Consider the following 27597-nt stretch of genomic DNA (forward strand, 5'->3'; position numbering starts at 1 on the left):
TTAAAAAAGTTAAAAATCCCCCGATATTTTCATCATACCTTCACAAAAAAAATAAACGCAAAAGGTTGAAAAAGTTTTGCCCCCTTAACCGGGAGGGGGTGATGACTTAACTTATCGGACATTACAAAAGGTTAGCAAGCCAGGTGTCCTGACGGGAAAAACAATTCCCTGCAAGGGCTAAAAAACATTTTAGAATTGAAAGAAAACTTAATTAAATTTCAACTCAAATTTCGGGCATTGTTTCCCTTTAGCATTAACATATCGAACAAAAATATTTCTAACGCCAGAAAAAAACCCACCCCACCAGACATTGTGCGCGATAAATATGCAGATCCCTTTTTCAGCAATTTACAATTTATATTACATCTATACAAAATCCCGGATCTTTCTGGGGTAAATTGGGGTTCCAGCCTTTTGCATTATCGGAAATAAAATTTGTTTTAACAAAAATTTTTATCTTAAAGGGCAGGACACCCATAGTGCATACTATAATTAATTTTGTAAAATATATTATCCCCTTGAGTCGACCAGCTGTTTCCCAAAGATCCCGCGTTTGTATACATTGCTTGGGGAATAGAATTGTGACAGTAATCTATAAGACTAAGGTCAAGGGATTCGGGAAAAAATTTTCTGTGCCCTGGGATAATCTAGTTTTGAAGGTGGACACCACTATTGAAGATTTATACTTTTGTAGTCATTTTTTGTGATTTGTGTTATTGCCATTGAATTATTTTAAATTTCTTATACTTCGCATAAAAAATGATTTTAAATTGCATGCAAAAATATTTATAAAGTGTCATCGGGGATATTCGGCGGGGATTTTGAATACACATTCTATTTGGAAAATACTAGCTTTTTTGCACATGTACGTTGGTGTAGACAAATTTTACAAAAAAGGCCTCCGAGTGCACCCCCGTTGGACCGGAGTGCACTCCTTTTGGATCCAGGTAAACTTGGAGGCACTGGGAGTGCACTCCAATTTTGGAGTCCATCGGCCCCCAAATCCTACCGGGTAAAAATGTATCACAGTACTGTAACCAAGTAAATGTAAATTTTAATTATAATGTTTTAGATAGATGATACCAAACTTTTGACTCCTTAAACAGTAAAAATAAGATATGTGTTACTGTTTTTATCTTTGTAAAAACTTTTTTGTTTTCATTTTTTTTGGGTTTTAACAACAGCACAATATAAAGATTTTTCTATAAGCAAACCCTATATAAATAATAGATTGGCATTTCTTTTAAAAAATGTATGATAGTTCCCTTTTGTTTTGAAGATTTTAACAAGCCACGTCAATTTCGAAAATGGAATAAAAAAAAATTATTTGGCAATTTGTTTGTGGTCTTCAAAATGTAGATTTTGATTTTTTGTACGGACAAACTTGTCTCGAATACTAAGTACTGTTTTAATATATATTTTTTTTTCAAATTTTTTCTTCCAACAGTTTATATTAAATTAACATACAAAAAAAAAGAAGTTTTTTTTATCCCCTTTGATAGCATTTTCCGATCTAAGTCTAATTTGATTTCATTTTAACATCAGCCCTTAATTTCTATTTGGAAAAACCCAACTTTTTTTGTTTTATGCCCTCCCTTAAACCAGGACTAAATTAATGGAGTTCTTTTAACATTTATCAACATCCCCCCCCCCCCCCAATTCCAGTAAATATTACTGTATATAAAGCGTGATTACAGGGGTGGGAGAAAAGACAGATTTACAGACCCCAAATGATCCCTTTCCCCCAATTTTTACCTCAAAAGGGTGGAAGATCTGGCGGGGTCACACGGATCTAACTAGATAAAGACCCCTCAATTGTTGATGGAAACTGGCATCACACCTTACTTTACCTAGCCAGTTTGGTATGGTTAAGGCAAGGAAATCGGCTGCCCTTTTAAACCAAGGTCATATAGAATTAGTCAGACTTGTGAGGGTCAATCTGACACTTTGAAATTTAGGATTGTCCTTCCTTTACGTATCATAATTTAAAACAGTTAAAGTCTTAATTAAAAAAATAAATTTGATTTTTTTTAATTTCAAATGGTACTATTACTTTATGTTTTGAGTTTAAGGGAAAGTATGTATAGAGTTTAGCGTCAATAGGGGAAAAATCAACATAGATTAAAAAATTTTATTTTTGATTTAAGTAAATATTTATCAAACTTCCTCCCCAATTGCACGGGCCTTTAAAAAAAATTTTTTTACGGTTTGAACATTTAATTTTTATATTTTAAATTGGTTGAAAAACCATTGTACATTCACCCCTGTTCTGTTCAAACATGAGTGACACATACAGATGAAGGGGAAATAGAAAACGAGTATTCCACAGGTCAGTTTTAAAGGTAAATGGTACATATTTGCCGTGCCAACTCCCCGAGGAAAATTTTTCCCTCAGGCTCTTAATTTTTTCCGGGATGAGAACAATGGACTTTTTAGGGGGTAAAAAGGTCAGGTTTTTTTTGGGAAAATGGTAAATTTACATTCATATCCCTTTTTGAATTACACTGAATTTTTATTTTTTTTTTTTTAATCTTTTTCTTTAAAATTTAAATTTTTTTTAAAGCATTGTTTTTATATTTTTGAATATAAAAAAGATAAGAATGCTCATTTCTTTTTTGATTGCATTAATTTTTTTTTGAATTTAATATTCAACATTGTACCTCTACATACCAAACACCTGCAAAAACCCACCCAAATACGTTTGGTTCAATGCTTAGGGTTTGGGACAGGTTACAATGTAATAAGGAACAGCTTTTTTTTATTTTCTAATTTCAGAAAAGGTGACTTATTTCAATATTTTTTTTTAAAATCTTTTAACCAATTTTGTTAATGGTTTTTTAAAATTTTTTTTTCCCCACCTTTAAATTACCTTTATTTCTTAACTGTAATTTTGGGTCTGTTTAAGGCCTCTCAAATGGAGAGCTAAAAAACCCTTTTCTTCAAGTCAGGAGATAATTTACTGTTCTTTTAATTTGGCCGAAGTTTTAACACGTGACCCGTTTTGCACAGCTATTTGAACCCCCATAAGTGACAGTATTGACACAGTATTTCTTGAACCAGGACATCCCCTGAGCTGGCTCCAAAAACTCACCTGGCCAGGACAGGGGGTGCAGCCAGAGTCATCATGCATGGCCAAAAAATAGAAATTTAAACAGATCTGTCATTTATTTGGGGTATCAAAATACATACTGTGTGTACGTTTTCAGAATTTTAAATTAATAGGAAATCTCGTAAATGTACATTGTAAATGTAATTTTTTAATGAAAATTTTAAATATAAAAACCTTTAAAAAATAAAATGTTTATTTTATTTTAATACTTCCCAAATTTGATACATAAGTATAGAATGTTTATTAAAAAAACAAAATTCAAAAAATAGAAAAACTTTAAAAATTTTAAATAAAAAAACATAATAAGAATTATCTGAATTCCTTTACAGTCATATAATGTACAGTAATAAAAATTTAATGAAAAATTTAAATTCCAAATAAAAGAAACAATTTTCCACTTTTAAATGAAAAAATGAAATAATAAGAAATAACTTTTAAAAACCTGATTATAGCATAAATTTATAACTTCTTTTATGGATTTTAAAATAAAATTTAACATGTAGGTTTATACCATGTATTAAAAATAAAAGAATATTCTAGTAAACAAAATAAAGTAATAGTAATATTAACGGGAAAAAGTTTTGTAAATAATATTTAATATTGAAAATTTTAAAAAAGATAAAAGTCTTAACATAAAGAATGTCTGATATAGAACTGGGGTGGCATGGTGTTTTATGGGACCCAGGTAGCCGGGAGTCCACTTGGAGTCACCCAAGTTTACCTGGACCAAACGGAGTGCCTCAATCCAAACGAGTGCACTCCGAGTGCATTTGGGTGAACCTTTAGTTCCACTAAAACTGATTGGTGCATTATGGCGTTGCTATAAAGCATAAAAAAGAAAGTTTTTGGCCCAAAGGGGAAATGTTCCCTTAACACAAGAGATTTAATGCTTATCATATATCATATTACTAATACAAAAACAAAGTAATTTTTCTCGGTGCGAAGCAAGAGTAATACGAGTGAAACAGATATTACCAAATTATTTTGTTTGCACTTTTAAAAGGAAAAAACAATACGACACCTTTTTAAATTTGGCACTTCACGTAGAAATTTACCTTGTATGATGTTATGGTAATATCGCTAACAAAATTGAAATATATAAAAAACACGGAAAACCCCCATATGGACACGCAAAAGTTTTGATGGGAAAACCAACTACTTCAACCTTCACTTCGTTCGGGTCCTGACACAAAATGGGAATCAAAAAAGTTATATCATTACGGGGTTTTTTTTTCGGCTTTTCTTTTGAGATTGATATCAATACATACGATAAGATCAAATTGTCAACAGTATTTGTTTACAAAATTATTTATTAACTAATAGGGCATATTCAAAACTTAAAAGTCTTACAATTAACGGGACGAATTTTTACGCCCAAAAAACCCAATAAATAAACAGTAAATTGACGTGACATCAATTTTAAAATATCAATGGTTTTTAATGCCAAATTAGAGGGCAGGGCATACTTGTGGACACAATATTTTTTAATATACCTGCATAATTTTAGGTGTGTAACGCTGACGCGGAAAAGAGATTACCCCATTAAAAAGTAGTGCCCAAATTATCTAAAAACGGACCCTGCTTAATCATTATAACTTTTTACTTAAGAATGGATTTGTTCGTATTCCCTTTTCTCCCTTCTTGCGTTTTTTTCAATGCATTTCCCAAAATTGCACGAAATTTTTGATGTGCCTGGGTTTATTTTTTGAAACTGGACTAGAGGAGTGGTGTAAATAATCTCCGCTCAGCATCATACTCTGGAAAATTTTTGCTAAAGGTTTTTAAGGAAATAAATACGTATTGATTCACTTCCCACAGTTTTTGCTGCAACTAAAAAATAAACACGTTTGTAGTTTAGTTTTTTGTATTATCAACATAGGATTAACAGAAAACCATTAAATTTTAAATGTATGTATGAAATACTCCCATTTTTACTTGCTATACGTGTGAAATTTTTTTTCTTCTTTAACCCCTTTAGTAAAATATTATGTAGATACGTATACACTTAAAACTTTCGCACGATATCCACTCCATGACCCTTTTAAAGATAAAACTTATTTTCTCCGATATAACTCAAATCGCACCCGATAGGTGTCAGGCCATAAGGCGGTTTTCCCCGATTCACAATAGGGGGACATTAAAGGGAAGGTAGCGCATGGCAACAGTTTGGGGGTAACCAAATTTTAGATACTTTTTGAAAATGCACCCCCGGGAAACTGACAAAAAGTTGCATCTCCCCAAAAAACAAGCAATGCAAAAAAAATTTATTAACATCCCTGGCCGTACCCGGGAAAATTTGACCGTGTCAAAAAATATATTACAGCTTTAATTTAATCCCGACTTACCGGCACCCTTAGTACCTGTATTCATGATAGAATAAGCTTTTAATTTACTCCCCGACCGTACCGGTCACCATTAGTACCTTATTGAGAATACTAAAACTTTTTTTTCCCCTGACTCTACCGGGTTCAAATGAGTCCTGTATCATGATGTGATACAACTTGGTTACATCCCTGACTGACCGGTCAGTTGTACTGTTCATGATATAATACAATTTTTATTTACATCCCCCGACCGTACCGGTAAAAAATTGTACCCCGTAATTAAAGAAAAACAACTTTAATTTACATCCCGACCGACCCCGGGCAACAAAGTACCTTATTAAAGATTATTACACTTGAATTTCATCCTGACGTACCGGTCAATATTGTAAGTTTTATGATAACACAATTTAAATTTTTCCCCCCATGTACCCGGCAAATAAGTACCTGTTTTAAGAATAATACGCTTTTAATTTCACCCTGACCGTACCCGGGCAACATATTACATGTATTAAAGATTAAAAGCTTTAATTTACATCCGACTGCCGGTCCCCCTAAATACCCTTTTTTTGAATTTAAAAAAGCTTTAATTTACATCCCGACGTACCCGGGCACCTTAGTACCTGTATTTGATATAATAAAGCTTTAATTTACATCCCGACCGTACGGTCACCATTAGTACCTGTATTGATGATATACTAAAACTTTAATTTACATCCCTGACTGTACCGGTCAACATGAGTACCTGTATTCATGATGTGATACAACTTTGATTTACATCCCTGACTGTACCGGTCAACATCAGTACCTGTATTTATGATATACTACAACTTTAATTTGCATCCCTGACCTACCGGTCAACATCAGTACCTGTATTAATGATATAATACAACTTTAATTTACATCCCTGACTGTACCGGTCAGCATTAGTACCTGTATTCATGATATAATACAACTTTGATTTACATCCCTGACCGTACCGGTCAACATCAGTACCTGTATTAATGATATAATACAACTTTAATTTACATCCCTGACTGTACCGGTCAGCATTAGTACCTGTATTCATGATATAATACAACTTTGATTTACATCCCTGACCGTACCGGTCAACATTAGTACCTGTATTAATGATATAATACAATTTTAATTTACATCCCTGACCGTACCGGTCAACATCAGTACCTGTATTAATGATAAAATACAACTTTAATCTACATCCCTGACTGTACCGGTCAACATCAGTACCTGTATCAATGATAATATACAACTTTAATTTACATCCCTGACTGTACCGGTCAACATCAGTACCTGTATTAATGATAATATACAACTTTAATTTACATCCCTGACTGTACCGGTCAACATCAGTACCTGTATTAATGATATAATACAACTTTAATTTGCATCCCTGACTGTGTCGGTCAGCATTAGTACCTGCATTAATGATAATATACAACTTTAATTTACATCCCTGACTGTACCGGTCAACTTTAGTACCTGTATTAATGATAATATACAACTTTAATTTACATCCCTGACCGTACCGGCCGAAATAAGTAGCTGTATTCATGATAATATACAACTTTAATTTACATCCCTGACTGTACCGGTCAACATCAGTACCTGTATTAATGATATAATACAACTTTAATTTGCATCCCTGACTGTGTCGGTCAGCATTAGTACCTGCATTAATGATAATATACAACTTTAATTTACATCCCTGACTGTACCGGTCAACATTAGTACCTGTATTTATGATAATATACAACTTTAATTTACATCCCCGGCCGTACATGTCAACATAAGTACCTGTATTAATGATATGATACAGCTTAAATTAACATCCCTGACTGTACCGGTCAACATAAGTACCTGTATTAAAGATATATTACAGCTTTAATTTACATCCCTGACCGTACCGGTCAGCATTAGTACCTGTATTAAAGATATATTACAGCTTTAATTTACATCCCCGGCCGTACATGTCAACATAAGTACCTGTATTAATGATATGATACAGCTTAAATTAACATCCCTGACTGTACCGGTCAACATAAGTACCTGTATTAAAGATATATTACAGCTTTAATTTACATCCCTGACTGTACCGGTCAATATTAGTACCTGTTTTTATGATATACTACAACTTTAATTTACATCCCTGACTGTACCGGTCAATATTAGTACCTGTTTTTATGATATACTACAACTCTGATTTACATCCCTGACTGTACCGGTCAACATAAGTACCTGTATTAATGATAATATACATCTTTAATTTACATCCCTGACCGTACCGGTCGACATACGTAACTGTATTGATGATAAAATAAAACTTTAATCTACATCCCTGACTGTACCGGTCAACATCAGTACCTGTATCAATGATAATATACAACTTTAATTTACATCCCTGACTGTACCGGTCAACATCAGTACCTGTATTAATGATATAATACAACTTTAATTTGCATCCCTGACTGTGTCGGTCAGCATTAGTACCTGCATTAATGATAATATACAACTTTAATTTACATCCCTGACTGTACCGGTCAACTTTGGTACCTGTATTTATGATAATATACAACTTTAATATACATCCCTGACTGTACCGGTCAACATAAGTACCTGTATTAATGATAATATACAACTTTAATTTACATCCCTGACCGTACCGGTCAGCATTAGTACCTGTATTAAAGATATATTACAGCTTTAATTTACATCCCTGACCGTACATGTCAACATAAGTACCTGTATTAAAGATATATTACAGCTTGAATTTACATCCCTGACTGTACCGGTCAATATTAGTACCTGTTTTTATGATATACTACAACTTTAATTTACATCCCTGACTGTACCGGTCAACACTAGTACCTGTATTAAAGATATATTACAGCTTTTATTTACATCCCTGACTGTACCGGTCAACACTAGTACCTGTATTAATGATAATATATAACTTTAATTTACATCCCTGACTGTACCGGTCAATATTAGTACCTGTATTTATGATATACTACAACTTTGATTGACATCCCTGACTGTACCGGTCAACATAAGTACCTGTATTAATGATAATATACATCTTTAATTTACATCCCTGACCGTACCGGTCGACATACGTAACTTTATTTATGATATAATAAAACTTTAATTTACATCCCTCACTGTACCGGTCAACATCAGTACCTGTATTAAAGATATATTACAGCTTTTATTTACATCCCTGACTGTACCGGTCAACACTAGTACCTGTATTAATGATAATATATAACTTTAATTTACATCCCTGACTGTACCGGTCAATATTAGTACCTGTATTTATGATATACTACAACTTTGATTTACATCCCTGACTGTACCGGTCAACATTAGTACCTGTATTTATGATATACTACAACTCTGATTTACATCCCTGACTGTACCGGTCAACATAAGTACCTGTATTAATGATAATATACATCTTTAATTTGCATCCCTGACCTACCGGTCAACATCAGTACCTGTATTAATGATATAATACAACTTTAATTTACATCCCTGACTGTACCGGTCAGCATTAGTACCTGTATTCATGATATAATACAACTTTGATTTACATCCCTGACCGTACCGGTCAACATCAGTACCTGTATTAATGATATAATACAACTTTAATTTACATCCCTGACTGTACCGGTCAGCATAAGTACCTGTATTCATGATATAATACAACTTTGATTTACATCCCTGACCGTACCGGTCAACATTAGTACCTGTATTAATGATATAATACAATTTTAATTTACATCCCTGACCGTACCGGTCAACATCAGTACCTGTATTAATGATAAAATACAACTTTAATCTACATCCCTGACTGTACCGGTCAACATCAGTACCTGTCAATGATAATATACAACTTTAATTTACATCCCTGACTGTACCGGTCAACATCAGTACCTGTATTAATGATAATATACAACTTTAATTTACATCCCTGACTGTACCGGTCAACATCAGTACCTGTATTAATGATATAATACAACTTTAATTTGCATCCCTGACTGTGTCGGTCAGCATTAGTACCTGCATTAATGATAATATACAACTTTAATTTACATCCCTGACTGTACCGGTCAACTTTAGTACCTGTATTAATGATAATATACAACTTTAATTTACATCCCTGACCGTACCGGCCGAAATAAGTAGCTGTATTCATGATATAATACAACTTTAATTTACATCCCTGACTGTACCGGTCAACATCAGTACCTGTATTAATGATATAATACAACTTTAATTTGCATCCCTGACTGTGTCGGTCAGCATTAGTACCTGCATTAATGATAATATACAACTTTAATTTACATCCCTGACTGTACCGGTCAACATTAGTACCTGTATTTATGATAATATACAACTTTAATTTACATCCCTGACCGTACATGTCAACATAAGTACCTGTATTAATGATATGATACAGCTTAAATTAACATCCCTGACTGTACCGGTCAACATAAGTACCTGTATTAAAGATATATTACAGCTTTAATTTACATCCCTGACCGTACCGGTCAGCATTAGTACCTGTATTAAAGATATATTACAGCTTTAATTTACATCCCCGGCCGTACATGTCAACATAAGTACCTGTATTAATGATATGATACAGCTTAAATTAACATCCCTGACTGTACCGGTCAACATAAGTACCTGTATTAAAGATATATTACAGCTTTAATTTACATCCCTGACTGTACCGGTCAATATTAGTACCTGTTTTTATGATATACTACAACTTTAATTTACATCCCTGACTGTACCGGTCAATATTAGTACCTGTTTTTATGATATAATACAACTTTGATTAACATCCCTGACCGTACCGGTCAGCATTAGTACCTTTATTAAAGATATATTACAGCTTTAATTTACATCCCTGACCGTACCGGTCAATATTAGTACCTGTATTTATGATATACTACAACTCTGATTTACATCCCTGACTGTACCGGTCAACATAAGTACCTGTATTAATGATAATATACATCTTTAATTTACATCCCTGATCGTACCGGTCGACATACGTAACTGTATTGATGATATAATAAAACTTTAATCTACATCCCTGACTGTACCGGTCAACATCAGTACCTGTATCAATGATAATATACAACTTTAATTTACATCCCTGACTGTACCGGTCAACATCAGTACCTGTATTAATGATATAATACAACTTTAATTTGCATCCCTGACTGTGTCGGTCAGCATTAGTACCTGCATTAATGATAATATACAACTTTAATTTACATCCCTGACTGTACCGGTCAACTTTGGTACCTGTATTTATGATAATATACAACTTTAATATACATCCCTGACTGTACCGGTCAACATAAGTACCTGTATTAATGATAATATACAACTTTAATTTACATCCCTGACCGTACCGGTCAGCATTAGTACCTGTATTAAAGATATATTACAGCTTTAATTTACATCCCTGACCGTACATGTCAACATAAGTACCTGTATTAAAGATATATTACAGCTTGAATTTACATCCCTGACTGTACCGGTCAATATTAGTACCTGTTTTTATGATATACTACAACTTTAATTTACATCCCTGACTGTACCGGTCAACACTAGTACCTGTATTAAAGATATATTACAGCTTTTATTTACATCCCTGACTGTACCGGTCAACACTAGTACCTGTATTAATGATAATATATAACTTTAATTTACATCCCTGACTGTACCGGTCAATATTAGTACCTGTATTTATGATATACTACAACTTTGATTGACATCCCTGACTGTACCGGTCAACATAAGTACCTGTATTAATGATAATATACATCTTTAATTTACATCCCTGACCGTACCGGTCGACATACGTAACTTTATTTATGATATAATAAAACTTTAATTTACATCCCTCACTGTACCGGTCAACATCAGTACCTGTATTAAAGATATATTACAGCTTTTATTTACATCCCTGACTGTACCGGTCAACACTAGTACCTGTATTAATGATAATATATAACTTTAATTTACATCCCTGACTGTACCGGTCAATATTAGTACCTGTATTTATGATATACTACAACTTTGATTTACATCCCTGACTGTACCGGTCAACATTAGTACCTGTATTTATGAAATACTATAACTTTGATTGACATCCCTGACCATACTTGTCAACATAAGTACCTGTTATAATAATATCATACAGCTTAAATTTACATCCCTGACCGTACCGGTCAACATTAGTACATGTACATGTATTAAAGATATATATTACAGCTTTAATTTACATCCCCGACCGTACCGGTCAATCTTAGTACCTGTATTTATGATATACTACAACTTTAATTTACATCCCTGACTGTAAAGGTCAACATCAGTACTTGTATTGTTGATATAATATAACTTTTATTTACATCCCTAACCGTACCGGTTATGTTTTTCATAGTGGACATTATACAACGATCGATATCATAACAGGTATGTTATCATTCATTATTTGTACAATTATAGTGCTTGATTACACAAGTCAATCATGATTAGATATTGTCAATGGTTATTTTGAAACTTCCATAACCATTTCTTTATTGAAATCTTGATATTCAAAGTGTTCTTGATGATAGACAGTTTGAACCCTACAGTATCTTTACAAGCATTACAACAGCAACGAACGCGCCGCAGTACAGTTGGGGACTTCCTGTACAGACAGAGACCTGTACAGACGCGGATGTATGCTGACAGGTCCTGATGTATTAGCCTGTATCCATGTGCTCATTTACAAGTCTAAATTTAGATTTTTCTGGTTTCGGTTTGTTTGAAGAAATAGTCCATTAAATCTTTAAAACTTTGAGTCACAGTTACCTTAGCTTGTATGAAAGTCGATACACTATTGAGATAAAAATGATATTTTGGAATAGTTTTTCATTAAAATATGAAAGTATAGATAATTCAGAAAATATATAATTATAATCAGTTTTCTACACCACAGAATTTGATTGGTCTTCCCACTAATAATATCACTCCGCTGACATTTCTCACGATGTTTTCTCACGCCACTTCATAAGTAACAGCACTATGGCATTTGTAAGGAGCTCGTTTGTAACAGGAAAGGTAACTATTGACCACACCTTTACTAAACATATTATTTCTATTTTGTATCAATAACCGATATAGTCTGTGTTATATATTGGTTGGCGTTGTTCGTGAACTGATATATGCCTCTACGTCTTGTTGCCCGCGTGCGATTTCTGACGTGAAGCGACCGGCCTGAAGTGACAGTCGGGGTTTGTCTTTACATGAGCCTAGAGAATTTACAATAAACATTTTTTTTAACGCCAAGGCGCAGTGGTTTCTAGTGCACATATTGATAGACCTATGCCTACGTATGGCCAGCACTGCGTTCATATACATAGGCCTTTAAACGTTTCATAAAGGCGATATTACATAATGTACAATCACAGGTGCCTGACTCGTTTTATAAAATAATAACATATAAGAGTACATATAAATGAGATTATATTATATATATAATCATTTATATGTAATCTTATATGTTATTATTTTATAAAACGAGCCTGACTCGTTTTATAAAATAATAACATATAAGAGTACATATAAATGAGATTATATTATATATATAATCATTTATATGTAATCTTATATGTTATTATTTTATAAAACGAGTCAGGCACCTGTGGTACAATCGTATTTGACGCGTCATGAATACGCATATTGAACAACTACTGCAGTAGGCTACAACATTCGATAATGAAAGTACATGTAAGTAACCATAGGTTTTCACCGTATTTATTAGAATCATCGTGCGCACAGTTTTACCTGTTTCATGTTTTAATACAACGGTAGAGAAAGAGAGTGTGGACTAGTGGCGTATAATTGCTCTTTTGAAAGCCTCAATTTGGGGAATTAATTAACACTATTTTATATCACCCAGATGATTTCAGTCTATAATGTGTAAGTGCACAGAATATCTTTTTTGAATTGGTCACAGTTGTGTATTGGTACTGCAAGAGGTTGTGAATATCATATTATGTGACATGTTTTTCACATTGTGATGTAGTTTTCAAAATACATGGCTTTAATACTTCTTTGGTCATTCCTTCGTGAGGTACATTTTTGTATTTGTCTGGAAGTGGTAGCAACATGAAAGTCCCTCTTTGTACGTGCATGTCTAGCTATAGTCTGAATTGTTGATGGTTTCAGGTTCTCTAGCATCTGTATGACACATCCCTCCTCCTAGCCCGAGTTTCCTCGAACCCTGACACTATATCATATCTGATATGGTGTCTGGGCCACAGGAAGCTGGGGCTAATATACAGTGTACCTTCCTCCCTGGTCCTATTTAGGCTATTATTGTTAGGTGATCAATCTGGCTGCCAGTTGTTAACTCTTTAATTTCTTTTTTGGTGTGTAGGTCCCAGCAAAACAATGCACTGTACTCTAGGGAGGAATGTATCATAGATATGCTGTTTTATTTACATAAGGATGGGCAATGTTTTGGGATTTCTTTTTAGGAAGCAAATGCTAGCTGTAGTATACCCATCGGCTATAGAACATTTCAGTTGAGTATAAGACTAGAAAGCCAGAGGTCCAGGATTTGATCCCTAGCAGAGATAAACTCCTCGCTCACGTTTGAATATTTAATCAGAATATCGCCATAATCCGTGCATATTGAATGAGGCTGCTGTGACCTGATTGGCTGATAGCTTTCCGCACAATATCTTGTGACAGAATGATAAGATTTTGAAGAAACTTAATTGCTTGGTAGGCTCATTACCTAAGTCCCTAGCTCAAGTTTGATTATTACAACATGTAATGATTTTAAATGCTGTGTCATGTTTTTAGCCCACCATCATCAGATGGTGGGCTATTCAAATCGTCCGTCGTCCGTCCGTCCGTAAACAATTCTTGTTATCACTATTTCTCAGAAAGTACTAAAGGGATCTTTCTCAAATTTCATATGTAGGTTCCCCTTGGTGCCTAGTTATGCATATTACATTTTGAGACAAATCGGAAAACAACATGGCCGACAGGCAGCCATCTTGGATTTAGACAATTGAAGTTTGTTATCGCTAATTCTCAAAAAGCACTGAAGGGATCTTTCTCAAATTTCATATGTTGGTTCTTCTTGGTGCCTAGTTATGCATATTGCATTTTGAGACCAATCGGAAAACAACATGGCCGACAGGCAGCCATCTTGGATTTTGACAATTGAATTTGTTATCGCTATTTCTGAAAAGTACTGAAAGGACCTTTCTCAAATTTCATATGTAGGTTCCCCTTGGTGCCTAGTTATGCATATTGCATTTTGGGACCGATCGGAAAACAACATGGCCGACTGGCAGCCATCTTGGATTTTGACAATTGAAGTTTTTTATCACTATTTCTGAGACAGTACTGAAGGGATCTTTCTCAAATTTCATATGTAGGTTCCTCTTGGTGCTTAGTTATGCATATTGCATTTTGGGACCGATCGCAAAACAACATGGCCGACTGGCAGCCATCTTGGATTTTGACAATTGAAGATTGTTATCGCTATTTCTGAGAAAGTACTGAAGGGATCTTTCTCAAATTTCATATGTAGGTTCCCCTTGATGCCTTGTAATGCATATTGCATTTTGAGACTAATCGGAAAACAACATGGCCGACAGGCAGCCATCTTGGATTTCGACAACTGAAGTTTGTTATCGCTATTTCTAAGAAAGTACTGAAGGGATCTTCCTGAAATTTCATATGTAGGTTCCCCTTGGTGCTTAGTTATGCATGTTGCATTTTGGGACCGATCGCAAAACAACATGGCCGACTGGCAGCCATCTTGGATTTTGACAATTGAAGTTTGTTATTGCTATTTCTGAGAAAGTACTGAAGGGATCTTTCTCAAATTTCATATGTAGGTTCCCCTTGGTGCTTAGTTATTCATATTGCATTTTGGGACCGATCGCAAAACAACATGGCCGACTGGCAGCCATCTTGGATTTTGACAATTGAAGTTTGTTATCGCTATTTCTGAGAAAGTACTGAAGGGATCTTTCTCAAATTTCATATGTAGGTTCCCCTTGATGCCTTGTAATGCATATTGCATTTTGAGACTAATCGGAAAACAACATGGCCGACTGGCAGCCATCTTGGATTTCGACAACTGAAGTTTGTTATCGCTATTTCTAAGAAAGTACTGAAGGGATCTTCCTGAAATTTCATATGTAGGTTCCCCTCGATGCCTAGTTATGCATATTGCATTTTGAGACCAATCGGAAAACAACATGGCCGACAGGCAGCCATCTTTGATTTCGACAATTGAAATTTGTTTTCGCTATTTCTAAGAAACTAATGAATGGATCTTTCCTGAAATTTCGTATGTAGGTTCCCCCCTTGATGCCTAGTAATGCGTATTGCATTTTGAGACCAATCAGAAAACAACATGTCCGAGAGGCAGCCATCTTGGATTTTGACAATTGAAGTTTGTTATCGCTATTTCTCAGAAAGTACTGAAGGGATCTTTCTCAAATTCCATATATAGGTTCCCCTTGGTGCCTAAATCTTAAATTTTATATATAGGTTTCCCTTGTTTGAAAAGTACTAGAGGCTGTTTCGGAATTTACACAGATTAGTAAGACTTAGAAGAAGAGAAAAGTAGAGAAAAGATCAATCCGACATGGAACCTATAACGAACATTCAATGGTGGGTGCCAAGATCCCTCTGGGATCTCTTGTTATGCATGTTGCCCACTTTAATTTCATTTAATACGATATTTGCATGGGCGGGGATCTTGATAACATAAAAGTATGCATGTCCTTTGTTTATTTTACAAAATTGCGAAAAAAGTCTATTCAACTTCTGATTGAAGCATGAAAGGGGTTTAACTGTCATACTCATAGTAAACTGGAGAACATAGGGAAAACACACATTATTGGGAACGTGACCCCTTACCTTTTCATGTCTGATTGGGGAATCAAACCCCGGGCCTCTAGGTAAAAGGAAAGTGTGTTACCACTGTGCCATTCTACCACAAGATTGACTGCCAGGTATGTCTGGTAGGTCATTTGGTATATAGGCCCCATACTCCTTAGAATATGTTTTTTCATTCCCCAAAATCATGTCTTGACTCTTGTGTTTGACAGCACATGTCAATTGGACATTTTCACCCACCAGATCTCTGAGAATTAACACTTTTGACTTGTGAAATAACCAATTGAAAGCCCTGTCTGGTAGTATGTCCAACCATATCTATTGCAGCTAAGTAAAAATGCAAACATCATTATTTCATTGTCCTGTAATGGCCAACACCCTGCTTTAAATCAGTGATTGTCGCCTAAGCTTATTTAAGAAATAATTAACGATGATTGCGGCCTTCGTTATTAATTTAATTGCAAAATATCCTTGTCCTCGTTGAATATCCTGCAACAATACACGATTCAAAGTTGATTATTTCTATTCTACCATGTACTGTTTAGTTCTGAGATAGAAAAACAGCAAAGAAACCCCGAGAAAACCTTGAAATTTATTTCTTGAGTATTGCATTATTTGCTGATGAAATATACAAGCAATACAGTACTACGATCAAGAGCATCTATCATATGGCATTGATTTTGAAAAAAAAAATAAATAAAAAAAGGAAAAAAAAGGGGGGCCTCCGTAGGATTCAAACTCGCATCGTGATAAAAATTTATTGAAAGACTAAGCCATTAGCCCACTCGACTATAGTAACCTTTTATGAAACGGGTGAATATTAGATATATAAAATTGTTACAGCCGTGACTCCCGACCGTGTATTATTGGCACGAGCGTGTATTATTGGAAAATAATACATGGTTTTAAACCAATCCAAATTGGCGTTGCATAGCAAACATGGTAGAATACTGGATAATACATTAGTGATCTGGAGCAGGTCTGGGGTGATCTCTTGTGAACAGATACCTGTTCTTCCTCTCATTGGTGTGTCTATCTAGAGGAGATGTAATGTATAATTGACTAGCTTGTCATTCTTTGAGGGAAGGATTTCAAATAATTTTTTATAACCTTTTAAAGCCCATGATTACCATTATCAGGTGGTGGGGTGTTCCAATGGCCCTATATCTGTAGTCAGTCTGTAAACAATCCTTGTTATCACTTTTATTCCTTGAGAAGCAGTACTGGAAGGTTATTATTTCTCAAACTTCACATACATGTAGGTTTTTCCTTGGTCCCTAGTTGTGCCCATTTATTTTTGAGTGATCAGGATAACAAAATGGTCAGCAGGAGGCCATCTTTTATTTTGACAGTTGGAGTTTGTTATTGCTAGATTTCTTGAAAAAAAAATCTCAATCTTTCATATGAGTTTGTCCATAGTTGTATCCATTCAATTTTTAGATGGATCTGGAAATCAAAATGGCCAGTAGATGGCCATCTTGGATTTTGATAGTTGTTAACAGACTTCATATGTAGGTTCCCCATGTTCTCAAATGATTAAATGGGAAGGGAGGTAAAAGTAGAGAAAAGATCAGTCTTTCATTCCAGGCCTAGGGCTTTTTCTCACTGATTTGGGAGAGGGCCTTTTTGTCTCATTTTGGGAAGAAAATTGGTAAATTGGGAAAGATTAAAAAAATTTTTTTGGGGAATTTGCTTAAATATGAAATAATTTTAATTGAGAATGGGGCCAATCAATGGCCCCCAAAAGCCCCCAGAAAAAGCCCTGCAATCGAATAAAGGTTAAATACATACATTAATTCATGTAACTTAACAGTGCTTTTCCTGTCCATTTTGATAAGATGCCACCTGATGAAAAATTGGGAATTTTTGTATGTGCAGCGGAAGTGTAAACCTAACAGGAATATGTGATTCATTGGTTGCTCGTTTTTCATGTTGTCCCATAAGAAACCAAGATTTTAAGATTTTGGGAATTTTGATGACTTCATTGGGAAAATAAACGTCATACAAAATTAGGAATATTATAATATTTAACAGGATTTGTCTGTCACTCTAGCCTCCAGACTATTGATTCATTATCAAATAATAAAATTCTATTTCGGATGTATGAGTATTTTACTGGTTTAAAACTGTAACTTTTCACTGTTGGTTGGTAGCTGGGGTCAGCATTGCTTCGGAGAGCTGGGAAACGCGGTGTTCCAGTGCTGCCATATGGTGCCGTGTGCCAGCGGAGTGTCAGTTCAACCAGCGTCCTTTGTCAGCAGAAAAATGTGAAGGTGAGACTAAACAGTTGAATACGTCATTTATGACTGACTATGTAGGATATATTTACCTTTACAATTCAAATTCTATGTACATGTAAATCAGATGCATGCTTTTCATTGACCATAGAAGTTCAATGATTTTTATTGGGTAACATTTGGCAAGAAAAAAATAATGTAGCATATGGAGTTTTTTGCAATCATATTTCATGTGATGGGCATCCATTGTCTGGCCTAGTGAACATTTCTTTTTGTGTAAAAACAAATTCAGTTTTCCTAATGAATTGGAATAAATGTTGATCACTTATCATAGAAACATTACATAGAAAAACATAAATTAATCAATAAACATTTTCTATCACTCTGCTGTGCACGTGGCTCAAACATTTAGTTTCAGTAGATATGTGTATCATGTACACCATAGCCATATAGTTTGGAAAACTTCATTCTGATATTTCATTTTAATGGACACGCTTCAGTTTCCATGAAGGCAATATGAAATGAAGAAATTAAAAAAGTTCTGTCCTAGAACAGACTAGGGTATTTATCTATAGACTTGCCTTATGAGTCTGATAAAATCAGTCCCAACAAAGGTCTCATCCTTTCGGATATATTGATTATCAGACATATGTGACGAAGTTTGTTCAAATCTATAAGTGTGAACAAGCTGTACTATGCGACGTAATCAGACATCAGTTTCATCAATATTCTTCGATTTAAAAGCATTACAGAATTTGTGGAAAGATCCTTAGCTAAAAATCTTTTCCTTTAAGTTTTTCAGACGGAAAAGTGAATTTGTTTTTCAAATTTGATTGGAAAAGTTTAAGTTCAGAAACTAATTCCCCTAAGTTAAGGAACATTGATGAAACAGGGGCCCCAAGTTTTGTTGCTGTTGTTTTTTGTTTGTGGGGGTGGGGTGGGGTGGGGTGGGGGGGGGGGGGGGGGGGGGGGGGGGGGAGATATGGAGAGCTGAGGGAAGGGTAAATATACAGTGTAAAATTTGAATGCACAGGATTTGAAGATGGGAGTTGTTAATCCTATTGGTGCTTGACATCACAGTTATTATCTAACTATAATCCGCATGTAGCTGCACTAATAAAAATAAGAATATACTTAATGGGATGTAGTTAACTTACATATATATCTTTTTTGTTTCATATCTACTCTGACTCTTGTCAACAACAATGAATGGGAAACCACAACTTTGTACAGACCACACAAGAACAGGTATGTCATTCACATCAGCTTTTATCAGCAGTTATTAGTCTTGGGTCACTTGCTCAAAAAATGAATTGACAAAATAGTAATTCTCAGTATTCATTCGGTGAATTGCCAAAGGAGGCCAGGGACGACAGGTCAGGAGAACATATTTGTCCTGATTGCAGGGCTGTGGATGGAGTGAGGCCACGATAATCCTGTATGCACAAGCAGGGAGCAAATAGCTTGTGCGGTATGCACTGTGTGCGGGCAGGTATCTAATTGCACTGTATGTGTTACACCTGGCTACAATACGATAAACAGAATCTTGTACACTTTTATAACTATACATGTAGCTAATATTATTGAACAATTTTGCAGTAGTGTACAAGTAGTAGCGGAAAAGTATTTGACACTTTTGACTACTTTTTTCTGCTACAACATTAGCTAATGGTCAAGATAATCATGAGGAAATTCCCATTTTCTTCATAAAAATTAAAATAATAATTTTCAGTAAAACTTATTTCTCATTCATAAATTTAAAAATCAAAATTTACTATTCATAATTTAAAAATCAAATTAGCTCAGCAGAAAGAGTACCTTATTATAGTTGAACATATTACTTTGTTTAAAGGAAGTCTATAACATTGTTTAAAGGAAGTCTAAAGGGAACAACCAACCAATTGAAAAAACATATTTTTGAAACAGCCTCTGTGTATAGAAAGTTGAGCCAAGGATAAATGTCTGGCAGCCACTGATTGGCCAGTATGTTATGAAGTGATAAAATAGATATGTAGCCTGATAGGTAACTATCAATAAGAAATGTTGATATAAATTTCGTAAGTCTGATTGATTTTTTTCCCAAAAGCTCACGTAATAATAATAAACAGGTAAACATTTAAGATTTTTGAGAATTTTTACTGCGAAATTCACCTATTTTCAAAATGGCTATCCTGGAGAAAATTTGAGCTGAAGGACCCAACTTTTTTTTTTTATTAGGTGTTATATCAGACCCTAAACTTTTGTTATTAACCATAATTGTCATATTGAATTCAAGAATTTGAATGAAATACTCCAAAACGTTAACACTAAAGTCTATGGGAAAACAATTGGTTGGTTGGTCTCTATAACTTTGTTTAAAGGAAGTCTATAAAAGCACTTTTTGAGACTTGAACTGTTTTTACCAACACTCTCTCCCATAGAATCAGATATATAAGAATTATGATATCCTCATAAACCTCTTTAATTTTGGTGTATCCATTATAAAGAAATATCTAAATTGCTTTTCTACATGAAATGTTGCCACTGTTTCTTTATCTGTTGTGTGTCCTGATTGGCTAGGACAGCTCCCAATCAACAACATGAGGATGGAAGTTCTATATCTGTTGTGTGTCCTGATTGGCTAGGACAGCTCCCAATCAAAAACATGAGGATGGAAGTTCTATCTGTATACATCACACTGACCCTGAAACATTTTAACACAAAGCTGGCTTTGATATGACTTAAGACACCTCTATTTAGAAATATACATTTATCCAATCAGAAAAATACTAGTACTCTTTTCACTTGCTTATACAGTTCAGGCTTCTGCCCTTCTTTGGTTCAAAATTCTGATTGCTTATTTGAGTGTGGCATTTTTAGAAAATTCCTATACAGCTTGGCTGCTTGGTTTCTTGTTCTGCGACATCTTATCCACATGTCTGTCTTCATTAAGTAATTAACAACCTGCACAAATATTGAGAAAAAATTAATTCACTTTTTAAATTGCATAAAAATATTAAAATAGATAGTTACAAGTACATTAGCTGTATGGTTTCTTTCCTGGTGATGGTGAAGCTGAAAACCTAGGTTTTACTGGAGTAAAATGTTGCCAGCAGCATGCAGCAAATTACATTTGTGTTGAAATCTCCAGAAAGTGTTGCTGGCAAGGACATTCTCAGTGGAAAATGTTTGGAAGGCTGCTACTATGACAAGTGTAGTAGGCTAGGTGAATGGTAGACTATGTGGGTGGCAGGATTAGGTGAACGGTAGACTAATTGTGTGGTAGTGTAGGTGCGTGGTAGACTATGTGGGTGGCAGGATTAGGTGAACGGTAGACTAATTGTGTGGTAGTGTAGGCGCATGGTAGACTCCTTGTGTGGAAGGAAAGGTGTGTGGTAGGGTAGTTGAGAAACGTATGGTAGGGTAGCTGTGTTGTAAACTAGTTGTATGGTAGGGTAGCTGTGTTGTAAACTAGTTGTATGGTAGGGTAGCTGTGTTGTAGACTAGTTGTATGGTAGGGTAGTTGTGTTGTAGACTAGTTGTATGGTAAGGTAGTTGTATGGTAGGGAAGTTGTGTTGTAGACTAGTTGAATGGTAGGGTAGTTGTGTTGTAGACTAGTTGTATGGTAGGGAAGTTGTGTTGTAGACTAGTTGTATTGTAGGGTAGTTGTGTTGTAGACTAGTTGAATGGTAGGGTAGTTGTGTTGTAGACTAGTTGTATGGTAGGGAAGTTGTGTTGTAGACTAGTTGTATGGTAGGGAAGTTGTGTTGTAGACTAGTTGTATGGTAGGGAAGTTGTGTTGTAGACTAGTTGTATGGTAGGAAGGTGAGTTGTAGACTAGTTGTTTGGTAGGGTAGTTGTGTTGTAAACTAGTTGTATGGTAGGGTAGTTGTGTTGTAGACTAGTTGTATGGTAGGGTAGTTGTATGGTAGGGTAGTTGTATGGTAGACTAGTTGTATGGTAGGGTAGTTGTGTTGTAAACTAGTTGTATGGTAGACTAGCTGTATGGTAGGGTAGTTGTGTTGTAAACTAGTTGTATGGTAGGGTAGTTGTATGGTAGGGTAGTTGTATGGTAGGGTAGTTGTGTTGTAAACTAGTTGTATGGTAGACTAGCTGTATGGTAGGAAGGTGAGTGGTAGACTAGTGGTATTGTAGGGTAGTTGTGTTGTAGACTAGTTGTATGGAAGGGTAGTTGTGTTGAAGACTAGTTGTATGGAAGGGTAGCTGGGTTGTAGACTAGTTGTTTGGTAGGGTAGTTGTATGGTAGACTAATTGTATGGTAGACTAGTTGTATGGTAGGGTAGTTGTGTTGTAGACTAGTTGTATGGTAGGGTAGTTGTGTTGTAGACTAGCTGTATGGTAGGGTAGTTGGATGGTAGACTAGTTGTATGGTAGGGAAGTTGTGTTGTAGACTAGTTGTATTGTAGGGTAGTTGTGTTGTAGACTAGTTGTTTGGTAGGGTAGTTGTGTTGTAAACTAGTTGTATGGTAGGGTAGTTGTGTTGTAGACTGGTTGTATGGTAGGGTAGCTGTGTTGTAGATTAGTTGTATGGTAGGGTAGTTTGTGTTGTAGATTAGTTGTATGGTAGGGTAGTTGTGTTGTAGACTAGTTGTATGGTAGACTAGTTGTATGGTACGGTAGTTGTGTTGTAGACTAGTTGTGTGGTAGGGAAGTTGTATTGTAGACTGGTTGTATGGTAGGGTAGTTGTATGGTAGACTAGTTGTATGGTAGGGTAGTTGTGTTGTAGACTACTTGTATGGTAGACTAGTTGTATGGTAGGGTAGTTGTGTTGTAGACTACTTGTATGGTACTCTGGTAGTTGTATGGTAGACTGGTTGTATGGTAGGGTAGTTGGATGGTAGACTAGTTGTATGGTAGACTAGTTAATGGTAGGGTAGTTGTATGGTAGGGTAGTTGTGTTGTAGACTAGCTGTATGGTAGGGTAGTTGTGTTGTAGACTACTTGTATGGAAGGGTAGTTGGATGGTAGACTAGTTGCATGGTAGGGTAGTTGTGTTGTAGACTAGTTGTATGGTAGGGTAGTTGGATGGTAGACTAGTTGCATGGTAGGGTAGTTGTGTTGTAGACTAGTTGTATGGTAGGGTAGTTGTGTTGTAGACTAGTTGTATGGTAGGGTAGTTGTATGGTAGACTAGTTGTATGGTAGGGTAGTTGTGTTATAGACTGGTTGTATGGTAGGGTAGATGTGTTGTAGACTGGTTGTATGGTAGGGTAGTTTGTGTTGTAGATTAGTTGTATGGTAGGGTAGTTTGTGTTGTAGACTAGTTGTATGGTAGGGTAGTTGTATGGTAGACTAGTTGTATGGTAGGGTAGTTGTGTTGTAGACTAGTTGCATGGTAGGGTAGTTGTGTTGTAGACTGGTTGTATGGTAGAGTAGATGTGTTGTAGATTAGTTGTATGGTAGGGTAGTTTGTGTTGTAGATTAATAGTATGGTAGACTAGTTGTATGGTAGGGTAGTTGTGTGGTAGACTGGTTGTATGGTAGGGTAGCTGTGTTGTAGATTAGTTGTATTGTAGACTAGTTGTATGGTAGGGTAGTTGTGTGGTAGACTGGTTGTATGGTAGGGTAGCTGTGTTGTAGATTAGTTGTATTGTAGACTAGTTGTATGGTAGGGTAGTTGTGTGGTAGACTAGTTGTATGGTAGAGTAGTTGTGTTGTAGACTAGCTGTATGGTAAGGTAGCTGTGTTGTAAACTAGTTGTGTGGTAGGGTAGTTGTGTTGTAGACTGGTTGTATGGTAGGGTAGTTGTGTTGTAGACTAGCTGTATGGTAGGGTAGTTGGATGGTAGACTAGTTGTATGGTAGGGTAGCTGTGTTGTAAACTAGTTGTGTGGTAGGAAGGTGTATGGTAGACTAGTTGTATGGTAGGGTAGCTGTGTTGTAGATTAGTTGTATTGTAGGGTTTGGTTTGTTTTTGTTTAACGTCCTATTAACAGCCAGGGTCATTTAAGGACGTGCCAGGTTTTGGAGGTGGAGGAAAGCCGGAGTACCCGGAGAAAAACCACTGGCCTACGGTCAGTACCTGGCAACTGCCCCACGTAGGTTTCGAACTCGCAGCCCAGTGGTGGAGGGCTAGTGATAAAGTGTCGGTACACCTTACCACTCGGCCACCGCGTTGTAGGGTAGCTGTGTTGTAAACTAGTTTTATGGTAGGGTAGTTGTATGGTAGACTAGTTGTATGGTAGGGTAGTTGTGTTGTAGACTAGTTGTATGGTAGAATACGAGAACTTTTTATTTTATGGTTTCAGAATCTTCTCTTACTATTTCCCATGATCTGTACAAACACTTTGTGACTGTTCTGTATGATGTTTCCACTTTTATAATCATTTTTATGTGAGTAAATCATTGTCACTCATTACTATTACTAGTGTTTATTTTGGAAGTGATGCACCTTCATTTTTACCAAAAACTTTATTAATTAACCATGCCATTGCTTAGATGAATCGCCACAGGCATTAAATTGACTTGATGCATCTTTGACTTCTGTCAGATTGTACTGGACTAGGCTGATTGTTTGAAACTAATTGAAGGACAGGATTTGGTATACATTTGGTTTGAACCATTGTTTGGAGAGGCAGCTCAAAAGTAGGAAAATATTTGCAACGTAACTTAAATGAGTATTTTATCATGATTACTGTAGTAGTCAGGTGAGCGATACAGGCCGTCTGGGCCTCTTGTTGTGTGGTAAGGTATAGGTGTTACCTATGTGTAGGCTAGATTCTCTTTTCAGCTTGGTTATAGTTCTGGTTGGTTACTCGTAATATTAAGTTACCATCCTGATCCAGGTGTGAGCTGAATTTGATCTAAATTTGTATCGTTGTGCATTAGAACCATTCACCTCTCAATATCTAACAATAGAATTGTAAAGGATTAATTTCCAATATCCACTTACCAAAGGTACACGTAATTAAGTTACCATTGACGAACAGAGATTGCATTACTGCATGCATTCATGTTCCTAAAGTATCCTGTCCTTGACTTTAGCTGTCCATTGTTCAGTGTGGTGTATAAAAAAAATCATACATCAAAAGAGACAGGTCTGTAGAAAATGAAGAAATTACCATCATTTCATGCTCTTTTTCTTTTTTTTGATCAGAACTTGTTCTTAATTATATTTTGTAAAATCTTTGATAAGATCTTCCGGGTTGAAATATATGTTAGTAAAAAACATAAATAAGTTAAAATCTGTAACAGTGATATGGTGATGTTGATATTGTGTTTTTAGTGAGCTTTATGATCATTGTTTAATGTGGAATGGGGAAAACCTTGTCAAATAGGTGTATTGGTGGGGTGTAGGTGTGATATAGGGGGAGGTCTGTAGACAGGTGAGGTGTAGGTGTTTTATAGGGAAAGGTCTGTAGACAGGTGTATTGGTGAGGTGTAGGTGTTTATAGGGGAAGGTCTGTAGACAGGTTAGGTGTATTGGTGAGGTGTAGGTGTGATATAGGGGAAGGTCTGTAGACAGGTTAGGTGTATTGGTGGGGTGTAGGTGTGATATAGGGGAAGGTCTGTAGACAGGTTAGGTGTATTGGTGGGGTGTAGGTGTGATATAGGGGAAGGTCTGTAGACAGGTTAGGTGTATTGGTGAGGTGGAGGTTAGATGTTTTGTATGTATTGTAGCCTGTGGGTTGGTAGACATGTAGTAGCTTGTAAATACCCTTTCTATATCTTTAGCAAGTTGAGGAGCAGAAGAATCGGAACAAGGATGTTGGAGAACTTACTGAACTTGTAAGGGACTTTCTGGATCCTGCTCAATTCTATAATGCTTTGAATGGAATCGGCATTGACTACTTCTGTGGGGTACCTGACTCTCTGCTCAAAGGTAAGCACTCAGACTTGTCATTAGAAGGTCATATAGATAAATTTCAGCAAAAGCGATCACATGTTGAGGAGAAAAGCTAAGGGAAGGAGTAGCAACAGTTGTTAAAATGTAAAAAAAAAAAACGAGCTAATGTTATGGATTGATCCTGCATCAAAATTACTTTGCTTTGAAAATTGGTGAGATTTTTTCTAAACTTACAGAAACATGATTCTTTAAATAAAAATAATTTTTTGAAGAATTAAAACTTACTTGAAATACATCCACAGTATAATTAGGATCATTATCATTACAATATTTTTTTGTCTGTCTCTGGTATTGTAAATTTCCCTTAGTCTAGTACCTAGTACGTGCAGTAAATTACAGGCCGAGATTAGTGAATCGGAAAGATCAGAAACATGAAAAAATACTCTGTTTAGATAAAAATGCCACAATTTTTAACATAATTACAAACAGTACTATCTTTTAGACAAATCTGTCTAAATCTGCTTTTTATTCCTGTCTTTTTTATGTTCACCTTGTAAAGTCAATTTTACAAAATAATGAACTGGAACTTTTCATGGCATGCAAAGACAATTTCAGATGAAAGTATGTTCTTATAAAGAGATTGACCTAGTTTTATTTGTAATTTATTCCTGCTTAATGTAAACAAGTATAGATGAATGTAAACAAGTATAGATGAATGACCTATCTTTGACATCACAATCTGATTGATAGGTAAAGATGGGATGTTTCTGACTTCCAGAAATGTAAATCATGTGACTGCATGACTGACCCTGTAATATGGTCTTCTCCTGTTAACTAACAGATGTATTGGTAAAAACAATGAGTCATTTAATGTTAAATATAAGTATTTCCAGAAGTTCTGTAAAACAGCTAGGATCATTTTGAGGCGGGGTCACCTTGTAGTAGTTGGTGACTACCTCACTGAACAACATACAGAGGGCCCGTTTCATGCTATCCAGAACATTAAGGGTAAAGTGTCTTGCCCAAGGACACAACCAGGATAGCACAAACGGCTCTTTTCTCAGCTTCTTGAGAATCAAATCACAAATAAAACCAGCACCTCGGTCCTTCACCTGTGGTTATGTGGCTGGCGCTCTTACCGACTGAGCTGTAGCCCCTTTGTAAAAGTCCAGTGGAGGGTGATAT

The 27597-nt window shown here is 35.6% G+C and overlaps 1 protein-coding gene across 1 annotated transcript; it reads left to right on the forward strand.

Annotated features, from left to right (window-relative positions):
* Positions 1-12513: 12513 nt before the first annotated feature.
* Positions 12514-26448, forward strand: LOC117319999 (the record flags this gene model as incomplete). Its single annotated transcript, XM_033874700.1, has 4 exons — positions 12514-12576; positions 18543-18662; positions 19860-19874; positions 26301-26448. Coding segments are annotated over exons 1-4 (319 nt in total), but the record flags the coding sequence as incomplete, so codon positions are not given.
* Positions 26449-27597: the final 1149 nt, after the last annotated feature.

The sequence above is a fragment of the Pecten maximus genome, unplaced genomic scaffold (genome assembly GCF_902652985.1).
Source record: "Pecten maximus unplaced genomic scaffold, xPecMax1.1, whole genome shotgun sequence".
NCBI classification, from domain to species: Eukaryota; Metazoa; Mollusca; class Bivalvia; order Pectinida; family Pectinidae; genus Pecten; species Pecten maximus.